At 42.7% G+C, this 11,906-nt stretch overlaps 1 protein-coding gene across 1 annotated transcript in view; it reads right to left on the bottom strand.

Moving 5' to 3' along the window:
* Positions 1-1,781: 1,781 nt before the first annotated feature.
* Positions 1,782-11,906, bottom strand: part of DGKK (diacylglycerol kinase kappa) — a 235,778-nt gene continuing 225,653 nt past the window's right edge. The window contains exons 26-28 of the mRNA XM_060183573.1: positions 9,252-9,362; positions 6,695-6,818; positions 1,782-5,477 (exon numbers count right to left, since the gene is read on the bottom strand). Of these exons, the coding sequence (XP_060039556.1) occupies positions 5,410-5,477; positions 6,695-6,818; positions 9,252-9,362 (303 nt within the window). The 3' untranslated portion in view covers positions 1,782-5,409. The remainder of the gene's footprint in view (positions 5,478-6,694; positions 6,819-9,251; positions 9,363-11,906) is intronic.

Below are 11,906 nucleotides of genomic sequence, written 5' to 3'. Positions count from 1 at the left end.
TCTAAATGGACACAGTAAGGAAATATAGAATGGAGCAGGCTTAAATGTTTTTAAGGAATGCCGTGCTCAGGTGGGAAGATGTAGGACGTTTCTTTGGGGGAGGGAAGGCTTAAATGGCCGCCAACCTTGTGAGATTTATGTGTCCCCCCTGTGCTCAACCCCTCTTTAGAGAGAGAGACTTACCTGGAGGGACTCATCTCATAGGTTAAGCTCTGCCTGCTCAACCATCTCCTCACAATATCTCTACATCTTTTTCTATCTTTCTATCTAGTCATCACATAAGATGGTTCAATGTCTGTAAAAGACTCTATCTATGAAAGAGGAATAGTAGTGTAGGGGTGAGCAGAAACCTTTTAGGCATAAACCTAAATGATATAATAAAACAGGAAGGGACAAGTAGGGGAGTAGTAAAAGCCAGTGTGATGTCAAGGGAAGGATTGGTGCATAAAGGAACGTTCCCTGTCTGGGGGGGCAAGGGTTCGTAATGAGGGGGCATTTCCTGACTCAAAGGGCAGGACCTGTAGGTGGGAGGGCATGACCCACCAAGAAGAGGGGCTATTTGGCATTGTATAGTCCTCAAGGCAACAGTCTGTAAAGTCTATGAACTACTCAGGGTCAGTCTATGAAAAACCAGCAGCGTGAAGGGAAGGAAGCTGCTATAAAATTGTCTAAAGTGTCCAACGGGTATACTCCCATGTGATTCCGGGATTCAAACCTACCATATGTGTGCTTGGCAAAGCATGCCCCTTGCCCAGTGGACCCCCCCATTTAAATACTTTTTTCTCACTAAAGTTATCACTGAGACTCAGTGCCCGCACTACAAATTCACTACCCCCACATCGTTTTCCCTTTATTTATTTATTTTTCCTATTTGTAACTTCTCAATGTGAGTTATAGAGTCCATCCCAATAGTAGCTCCTTAGCACCAGAGCTCTTTTTAATTTTATGAGGCTGGACTGAAATATGGTCCTAGAGCTTACCTATTTTGTCTACGAAAGACAACTTTTCAGTATTGAGGAATCAAGGGTTTAGAAGATCTGAACTCTCACCTGATGTACTGTTTCTTGGATATCCTTGTCTAATTTGAATTGCCTTCTCCACTACACAATTAATAATGAGCTTCTTCAAGAACAGAGTTAGTGGAGTTAAATTTTTGACCTGTGGCCTAACCTATTTTGTATCGAAACAGTATAGTACTTCCCACCTCAAATTCTTCTGGAAAGTGAGAGAAATAGATAAAAGTTTGTGTTGGGGCTACAGCTCCTGAGTGTGTGTGTGTGTGTGTGTGTGTGTGTGTGTGTGTGTATTGATTAGCAGAGCATTGTTCACTCAGTTCTGGCTTAGGGTGGTGCTGGGAATTGAACCTGAGACTTTTGGTGCTTCAGGCATGGAGATCTTTTTTGCAGAATCAATGTGCTATCTCCTCAGCCCTGGGGCTACACCTTCTATTGCCAAAAAGATTTTCAAGGAGCATTTGCACTCATGCATATAGTTAAGAGCCTGGGCTGTAATTCTAGAACAAGCATTTCCCTCCAAAAGGTTATCCTGAGTTGCATCTAGGGTGTATCGTGCTTTCTGTTTGTTTGTAACCCTTAAAGCATGATGCTCACCCTGATGGAAGTTCTTGGCTTGTGCTATGGCTGCTCTTTATCACCTGCCACCACACATGCAGGTGTCTCTATAGCTTGGATGACCACCCATGGCCAACCACCCTGTCCCATCCCCATGACCATTCAATGATGAGACTTTGTTGTTTATTATGCTGATCCATTTATTAAAATATTTTAAGAAGCAAAACTTTATTGACTTTGAGGGCTGGTGTTCCATTTTTTTTAATTTTTTTTTTTTTTTTTTGCAGGGAGGAGGAATAGGCACACTTTGTGGATCTTTTTATTCTACTTTTAGCTCTTATCCCTTAACTATTTCCAGCTTCCTCCCCCAACCAGCCCCAGCCCTGCTGCTTATTTGCAGGGGCCTCTGAGAAAATAAGCAGAACAGAAAACAACGCAGGTTACAGATAAGCAGACAAATAGATAGATGCAGTTCCACAAACCATATAGCCAGTCAAGGTCCCTTATGGATGCAATGATGCTACCAGGTTTGGCTGCTTTGGCATTAATTTTAGGAAACTAAACATCTTCAGCTTATGTCCCAAGGCAAGGTGATTTCACATTCAGTGATCTTCTCTGATTCACTTTTCACCTAATTTATGAAGTTGAAAACCCTTACTAATTCTTCCCCTGCCCTATTGAACACAGCACATGGCCTTTCTGGGAAGAGGACCAATTGCCACTGACCTGGAGTATTGACACCAGAAGCTGTTTGTGGCAGTTTGAATCTATTGGCATTTTTCTCCCCACTGTTCTTGCCAGGAACCCCATCACTCAATCAATTCCTCAGGAAGTGCTACCAAAGATGCAACAAAACCTCAGCGCTTTGGCTCTTAATAGATTCTCTGAACATCAATGAGATGGGTATTGAGTGTTTGTCCCCCCGCCCCCAGCAACTGTAGGATGGCAAGTGGTGAGGAATGAAAGCCCAAAAGGAACTTGTGTTCTCAGAGGTTAAGCCAACTACCTGGAGAGTTCACCATTTTTCACATTGTTTCCCAGTCGGAATCAGGTGCTCCACAAGTTGTCTTCCTTTTGGGGAAGCAACTGCTATCTTAGCACCAGCACCAAAGGGATAACCAAGTGGCTTAGCAAACCACATCTGCTCCTGGACCTCATCACCTCCCATTTCTGCTCTGTGAGTTGACATCAGTCCCAAATCTTAGGGGTTTCCTTCAATATCATTTGATATGATGCTGGGAGGACAGGCTGGGTGATAAGGGATCCTCACACAGTACAAAAGAGCAACAGAAGCATCACAGTGCACAAATATTCCCGGTAATTCTGCAAAGTAAGAACAAGAGACAGAGTCCTACTACAAGTTCACTATCACTATCATGAGTGAGAAAAAAAAATAATGAGAAGACAAAGCCTGGCTCAGGCACTGCCAAGATAAGGCTACCTTCTCCAGGACATCTTCTGTGGTTTCTGAAATTTGCTCATTTGGCAAGTTTTCATTTTAGAAAAGGCCCTTGTGAGAAAAAAGCAACTTGGTTCCCATCTCTCTCTCTCTCTCTCTCTCTCTCTCTCTCTCTCTCTGTATGCAGGTGTTATTCTGTGCAGCCAACCACAGTCATGCCAAATTGGGTTGCAAATTGGGTCACTACCTTGCTGATGTCATCTAATATCATTACCTCCTGGGAAGCAAGTAATGCAGAAAAAGTCAGAGGCATAGCCACAGCACACTCTCCACTCTAATATGCATAGAAAGTTAACATATTCAAATGCTTCAAACAGTTGGAAGTATTTCCCTTCATCCTTTTCCATTAACATTCTTCTCTAGTTGTAGAGCTGGGACTTTCTGTTTGTTTGGCACATCTGTCAGACAGTTGGGGACTATCTTGTTGCTATTTATCTCCTCACCTCTGCAGAGGTGGAACACAGGTGGCTGGTTTAAGTAGTCTAGGCTGGTGGAAATCCAGAGTTGAGAACCAGTGTTTATAGAGTCTGAATTGTGCACCTCGTTGAACCAGCCATTGGACTGAGTCATGTAATTGAGCACTCTATGTTTTGAGAAGTGGGGAGACACCAGTTTCCTGGCTTTCTTTCTAAGTGGGAAGGGACACTCAAAAGTTCTGAGATGAGAGGTGGGGGAGGAGGTGGGCTACAAGGCAGACAGGGAGAAGCTCTCTGGAAACTGGAGTTTGAATAGATTTGACTGACTAGGAACAGGAATTAAAAATTCAAATTGGGATTAGGAGCAATTTCAGCCCAGTTTGTCATAAGAAGAACCATGGAAGGAGCAGAAGCTCTTAGCCTCTTTATTTATTTATTTTTAATTTTGTTCTATACCCATGTTCTTTCTGGTCACTTTGAGGGTCCATCCTTGTGTTCTTAAAGGTCAAGATGGAGATTTGAAGATGGTATGGAGACTGACCCAACAGCCTGTTCAGAAGATGCAGGCCAAGTTGGAGCTTGTGGGGAAGGGCCTAGGCTGTGACTTGGTTGTTAGGCAGTCCCTAACTCATGTGACTAGGACACAGGGCTCAAGACGAGGTTGCTCCATCCAGTCTTTTCACTGGGGAAGAGCACAGCACAGGATAGGGCATTTGCAATTATAAAGTCCAAGAAAAATAGAGCAAAAAAGGCAGCTTGCCAGCTTAGCCCCCTTCTCTAGGGCATTGGTGTTTTTTGTTCCCTTTTCTGTGACCTGGCTCAGAATTTCAAGGGGTGTCAGAGTGAGCTCGGCTGTAGATAAGAGTCCAGCCACTTCTAAGATGCACCAAAAGATTAGAAGCTCCACCAAGAACTAGGGCAGTTGGTAGAGGCGTGTGTGTGTGTGTGTGTGTGTGTGTGTGTATGTGTGTGTGTGTGTGTATGGGATAGGGGTTGGAATATGGGAGGGAAGGGATTTGTGGATTAGCACAATAAATTATAGGGTCACTTGGAGGTTGAGTTGTATTTTCAGTTATATATATATATATATATATATATATATATATATATATATATTCTATACTGCAGCACAGTGGCAAAACATTTAGTTAAAAATCCAGTGAGAATGCAGCCAAACACTCCATGTAGACATGCAGGCTAGGATCAAGGCAGTAGGAAGGGAGCCTGTATGGCTGCCATAGGGGTGAATTCCAATGAATTGGCCCACCCAGCCACCAGAGCACCACCTGGACATGTGCAAAGACATACATGCACATGTGGAAAAACACAATGGGTTTGTAGAGAGTGAGAGAAATCATCCCATGTACAAGAAAAAGATCTCACGTGGCCATTGTAACAGGCAAGTGGAAAGCCCCCAGCACCTAATAAACATTTTTAAAAACCAGCTAGAGGAGATTTCCTGAAGTTGTGACTGGCAGGGGTTGGGGGAGAAACACAGCCAGCTAAAGCTGGTGGTCTTGATTCCCCTCCTCTCCTCATTTCCCTGGGAGTATTTCTTTCATGCACTTATTCCCTGGCATGAACAGTTTCTCTGACAGCCACAGAAAACTATTCCCAAACTCCTAGAAGAAATGAACTCCCAGGAACTCAATGCAGACCTCGGGCTTATTCCAGTGAAATACTCTAGTTGTTCCAAATGAACAAAAGGGAGGAGAACTGAATGATAAAACTCAGAACAAGAATCTTTGGCCAATGAGAAAACATAGTCCTCTAAGAAGACCTGCTTTGAGTCCAGGAAAGATGTACTAGGATAAAGAATTGAAGGGTCTTTCTTAGTGGTGCTCATATTTGTTCTGAAATAATTTAGTCTAGCCTGCACTGAGGTTTTCAGAGTTGTTGTTGTTAGTAGTAGTGTCATAGTTGTTGTGTGTTGTCCTTACAGCTTCAAGGGCTACAGTTGAAATCATGAGGATTCAGGAGGATCATCGTCTTTTTCTTCATCTTCACGATTTCTACGATGCCACAAATTTCCTTTAGAGGGAAAGAGGGAAAAAACAAGTATAAAATGAAATTAATGTGTTGCCAGGTGCCCAAATTTATGGATTCTAAAGATAGCAAACACAAGAGTCTATTAGGAGGCAGACTCAGTTATTCTTATTGTCTCCACAGTCTGTAGAACATCTGAGAGCCCAATACCAATGGGATGCATTTTCAGAATCTGTTAAGTCATGGAACTGTGGCTGAACCCTTTAGAGTCTTTAGAAAGACTGTCAAATGCCATGATCTTTCAGCTGAGAGATTCATTGTAATCAGACCAGTTGGGTCAAATGTGAAGAAAACAGGAGTCTTTCTTGGCATCCATTGTAGACTCTGTTCCTCAAAAAACAAACACACACTGCTACATTCTATCCCTCTCACCCATGTCCACTATTGCTATATTGCTCAATCTCTGGGGTTTCTAGGCCACAAATCTAGGAGACACCATTGACATCACTGAAAACTCTAAAGAGAACAAACATTCTTTATGGGTTAGCTGGTAGTGCCCCTGGCTGAGCACACATAGTATACCCTGAAGGAACTGGGGGTCAATGTCCTGGTCCCCACCCGCAGTGGGAAAGCTTCACCAATGGTAAATAGGGCTGCAGGTGTCTCTCTCTTTCCCTCTTGATCTCCCCCCTCTTTCTGTCTCTATCCAAATAATAAACAAGTACATACATAAATAAAAAATAAAAGAGAACATTCTTTTGAGCCCCATAGATATTAATAGTAATTAAGCCAAGTTTTGAAGAAAAGGTGGAACTAAGATTTAAAGAATGAAAAAGAAAATTAACACCACACTTGTTCTTGACCCTGTGGGTGTCCAACACTGATACCCCAGCCCATTTCAAATATTACTGCTTTCTGGAGCAAGGGCAAAAGTGAGAGCTGTGTTTTTCACTGTGAGAGAGCTCTAAGTAGGGCTCTTTGGCTGAGTTTTAGTAACCAAGGATAAAAATGGATTAAGTACAGAAGTGGCTAGCTGCCTTTTCCTCAGCTTTCCCTTCAGCTCTCTATATTGAGAGATCACACAGCAAAGTCATGTACTGCCAGGGTCCATATCACTTGCTAACTTGTATCTTGTCCCAGCCAGTCCCCTCTTCCATTACCACTACAGCTGGGACTATCTACGATGGGGGGTTGGGTTCCTGGGAGGCACTCCAGCTACTGGGAAGTTCTTCATGACCCCTATGGTTAAGGGAACAACTTACCAATGAAACTCTGGAGTCCTTGGCCTGATCTGTGTTTGCCTTCCTCAGCTAGTCTTTTTTTCCCCAGTCTGGGGAATTTCAGTTTCAATCTGACTCTTCTACTGTCAGTGTCTTCAGATTTTTCCTGGGAAACCAGTGGCAAAAGATGGTTAAAATTGAATTGACTTACCTTTCAATGGAAATTCACAGCAGCCTGACGATGGGGGGGGGCAACAACAATGACTGGTGAATCTGTTTTCTATCCAGGCCTGAAAGACAGCCAGCCTCAATAGTCTCATGTTCTGGAATAAAACTGGTCTTTACCCAAATCCTACTCTATGTCAAGTTCCTCGTTGGGCACTTTCATAATGCTCTCACACCTTGAAATATCCTTACAAGCTGGATATTACCTCTGCATTAAGCATGAGGAAGCAGAGGTTCAAAGAGATGGTATGCCTCACCTGATGTCACATGACTAGGAATGGGAAAGGAAAGACTGAGAGCCACTGCTAGCTCACACGACAACTATGCATGAATAAGTGAAAAAGCACCCCTTCTGGATTGAGTGGTGACTCATCTGTTAAAATGTACATGTTACCATGTGTGAGGACCTGGGCTCAAGCCACAAGTCCAACCTGCAGAGGAGAGCAGTGCAGCAGTGCAGCAGTTATCTCTCTCTCCCAGTCTCTACCTCTCTGCCTCTCACTCTCTGTCAAAAAGAAAATAAATAAAAAAAAAAAGAGTTGCTTTTCAGTAGAAACCTAAAGGAAGGGCATAAGACCTTCTACCCACACCAGAGTCTTGAATGCTACAATGAATAGCTAGCTCTTATTCTGCTTTGTCCCACTAAAGTGGACCTGAATCTCCTGTTGCCTTAATGTGAGTAAGCTTAGAGTTAAGTGGATAAACCTTTCAGTTCCCTCTGCCCTTCTTTAGAGCCTCATTTCTCCATATTTCCGAATATACCCAAGCTCAGAAAATAGATTTTATGCCCCAGGCTAGTTAAATCCACATGCTGAGAACCTTATAACATAGATTGTCTTGTTACTTTCAACATACAGCCTGTTTGGCTAGCTCAAGAACTTGGGGGAGAGTGCAAACTGAGCTGAGTAACAACAATACAAAAGTTGGATCAACAAGAGTTTATGCTCTTTCCTGTGTGAGAACATGTGTACCTTTACTAGAGGACTACTGGTCAAGAACAGCACGAACATTAGCAAAGGTATATTAGAAAGTAATTGAATCGGGAGTCAGGCGGTAGCGCAGCGGGTTAAGCGCATGTGGTGCAAAGCACAAGGACTGGCATAAGGATTCCGGTTTGAGCCCCCGGCTCCCCACCTGCAGGGGAGTCGCTTCACAGGCGGTGAAGCAGGTCTGCAGGTGTCTATCTTTCTCTCCCCCTCTTTGTCTTCCCCTCTTCTCTCCATTTCTCTATGTCCTATCTAACAATGACAACAACAATAACTGCAACAATAAAATCAATAAGTGCAACAAAAGGGAAAATAAATAAATATTAAAAAAAGAAATTAATTGAATCCTTTAAGACATGAATTCGTATATGGTTTTGTCTTGGAAATAATAACCTGATTGCCACTCTAGTTCAAATATGCTTACACTCTTGTATGCATATAACTGGCACATAGAGCTGGAAATAGGTATAATGAGTAGAGAATCCAGGGACTCCTATAAAGTCAAACATATAATTCCATGGTATAGAAATTTAAATCAGAAACCTGTTAGTCCACAAACAGAATAGAGCCTCGAATGCCAGTCCTTGCTCATGGTGGTGTGATGTTCTTTTAAGTTATATACCAGCTAGGAGAAGGCATGAACAGAGTCTGCTGTCCAACTTGAGGGTGAGAGACAGGAAGCCAAAGGAAGAGATGATATTTGGGAGGTTAAAATATGGTCTGGCTACCAACCATTTAGAACAACTATGCATTGATTACAAACCATTGATATGGCACTGATGGTATGCACTGGGCAAAATCCAGATCTGGCAGCAGGCACTGAGCAGGGAGGAAAAGGAGGGGCTGGGAGCAGGAGAAAAGAACAGAAAGAAAACAATTTTGCTGATTCTTTTCCAAACATCTGTCACTGAGTGGTTATTCTACTTCTTTAAAAATATATTTTATTTGTTTTTATTTGAGAGAGACACAGGGAGAGAGAGAGAGAGAGAGAGAGAGAGAGAGAGAGAGAGAGAGAGAGAGAGACTAGATTACTGCTCAGCTCTGGCTTGTGGTGGTGCTAGGGATAGAACCTGTGACTTTGGAGTCTTAGTCATGAAAGTATTTCTGCACAACCATTAAGCAATCTTCTCTACACTAGTGATTTTTTTTTCCTGTTAATTTCCACATGTTGCAATCTGCTTTCTCAAGGTCTTTTGTCCCTTGCTCTTTCTGTGCATAATGAGATGTGGGAGGATGGAGGAGCTACTAAAAACTGAAGTAGGAAGTCACTACTAGATTTCCTCTGTTACTTCAGTCACTGTGTTCTGGCCCATGCTGGAGTGAATTTCAGGTATCAAGGAAGAATCTCTCTCCCCCCACTCCCCTTATTTAATCTCTAGGTCACACACCTCTGGAACAAAGATTGAATTCATCCACTCGAACTCAAATAGCTTCTCAAATCCCATATTCATGGCATCCAGGGAAGTCTGCAGCATGGCCTCATCCTCTGTATTCCTCAGCTGGTAAAGACAGGAAAAGTAGTGAGTGTCTAATGCTGATCACTTCCTTTCATAAACTTGTGCCCTCTTCTCCACTCCCATGAAATCACATGGTGCCAACTTGTGTCTCCTCTGCCCTTATGGTCACTATAAAATATAGCCAGGTGTCTTTGCTCAGTGTGTGTGTGGGGGCAGATGGATATAGGGTTTTCCTTGAGGCTGGATAAGGTCACAGTTTATTGAGCACTTATCATTGGACCTTTGACAACTGATTATGGGTTAACAGTCCTACACCTTAAGATCCAAAACAAGGGTCCTCTTTTTGACCCTTAAGTGTCTGGAGATAAGTGTGTATTCACCCTGCCCTGTTCATTACAATACACTTTACATCAGGAAATAAGGAAAATATCAGACAATCTAACCTCATATCATAAGGAGCTAGGAACAAGTTGTGGAACTCAAAATTATCAACAACAGGAGGGGGGAAATAAAAATGAGAGTGGAGGGGAGTTGGGCGGTGGCGCAGTGGGTTAAGTGCACGTGGCGCGAAGCGCAAGGACTGGAGTAAGGATCCCGGTTCCAGCCCCCGGCTCCCCACCTGCAGGGGAGTCCTTCACAGGTGGTGAAGCAGGTCTGCAGGTGCCTATCTTTCTCTCCCCCCTCTGTCTTCCCCTCTGAGCCGGGTACGGGGGGGGGGGGGGGGAGGTCACTGTAATCTGAGCGCGGTACTGGGGGGGGGTCACTGTAATCTCTCCATTTCTCTCTGTCCTATCCAACAACAACAATAACCACAACAGTGTTAAACAACAAGGGCAACAAAAGGGAAATAAATAAATAAATATAAAAAAAATGAGAGTGGAAATAGATGAAGTAGAAGTTTTAAAATGCAGATCAATGAAACCACAGGCTGGTTCTTTGAGAGGACAAACAAAATTGGTAAATCCTTAGGGAAAAAAGAGAGAGAGAAACCTTAAAAGAAATAACAGGGGCCAAGCGGTGGTACACTTAAGTGAACACATTATAGTGTGCAAGGACCCAGGTTCAAGCCTCTGGTCCTCATCTTCAAGGGGAAAGCTTCACAAGTGGTGAAGTAGGTCTGCAGGTGTCTCTCTGTCTCTTTTCCTCTATCTCCTCCCTCTCCCCTTAATTTCATACAATAGAACATTTTCTTAAGTCATTATAGTGAAGTCATATCAAAGGCATAATCAATATATAGAAAAACCCAAGTAGTGAACTATAACAGAAATACTCGAGGGGCCAGGTGGTAATGCACCAGCTTGAGTGCACATGCTACAATGTGCAGAACCTGGGTTCAAGTCCCTGGCCCCCACCTGCAGGATGAAAGCTTCCCAAGTGATAAAGCTAGACTGCAGATGTCTCTCTGTTTTCTCCCTACTTATCTCCCTACTCCTGTCTTGGTTTCTTCCTGTCTCTACCCAAATAAATCAATAAATAAAATATTAAAAGACACTCAAGAAACTAATGTCATTTGCATTCATGTCAAATGGAATTTGGTGCCTTAGAATTCATGACACATGAATTAACAAACCTGAAATGCTATGCATACCTATGCTCATTGTGGGACTAGTCACAAAAGCCAACATATTATATATATATAACATATTATATATATATAATTATTATATTACAACATATTATATATATATAATTCAGCTCTAAGAAAACATGATATCTCTTTTGATACAATGTGGATGGAACTGGAGGGGATCATGCTAAGTGACATAAGCCAGAAGGAGGATAAACACTGGATGGCCTCATTCCTATGTGGAGTATGAGGCAACATAGCAAAGAAGCCACCAAAGTCAGACAACAACAAACCTTGAGGATTCCGGTGTATAGCTGAGGTCACCAAAGTGGGAGGGGAAGGGAGCAAGTGTCAAATGGTCAGTGGGCAAGGGATACTGACACCTTGGCGGTGGTCTTGTGGTGTGAAATAGTCTGGCAAAATGTGACATTGTACAGTTTGATAAATCAGCTTTACCTCAGTAAAAAAAAATAATAATAATAAGGGTCCTCCAAGTAACATCTACCAATTTTTAAGTACATACTATCTGTCATGCACACTGTTAACCTACTTTCTATACCTCACCATTCCAGAAAGGATATGTGAGGTGGCCAGATGCAAGGGGAGGATGGGATATTTACTAGGCAGTTGCCATAACTGAAAGGCTGTTTCCTTTTCTTTTCTTTTCTTTTCTTTTCTTTTCTTTTCTTTTCTTTTCTTTTCTTTTCTTTTCTTTTCTTTTCTTTTCTTTCCATCTCTTTCTTTCTTTCTTTTAAAATATTTATTTATTCCCTTTTGTTGCCCTTTTTATTGTTGTTGTTATTGATGTCATTGTTGCTGGATAGGACAGAGAGAAATGGAGAGAGGAGGAGAAGACAGAGAGGGGGAGAGAAAGACAGACACCTGCAGACCTGCTTCACCGCCTGTGAAGCGACTCCCCTGCAGGTGGGGAGCCGGGGACTCAAACCGGGATCCTTCTACCGGTCCTTGTGCTTTGCGCCATATGAGCTTAACCCACTCTTTTCTTTTTTTAAAGCAAG

This window comes from Erinaceus europaeus, chromosome X (assembly GCF_950295315.1).
Source record: "Erinaceus europaeus chromosome X, mEriEur2.1, whole genome shotgun sequence".
In the NCBI taxonomy this organism is placed as follows: Eukaryota; Metazoa; Chordata; class Mammalia; order Eulipotyphla; family Erinaceidae; genus Erinaceus; species Erinaceus europaeus.
This window is presented reverse-complemented; position numbering and strand designations above follow the sequence as displayed.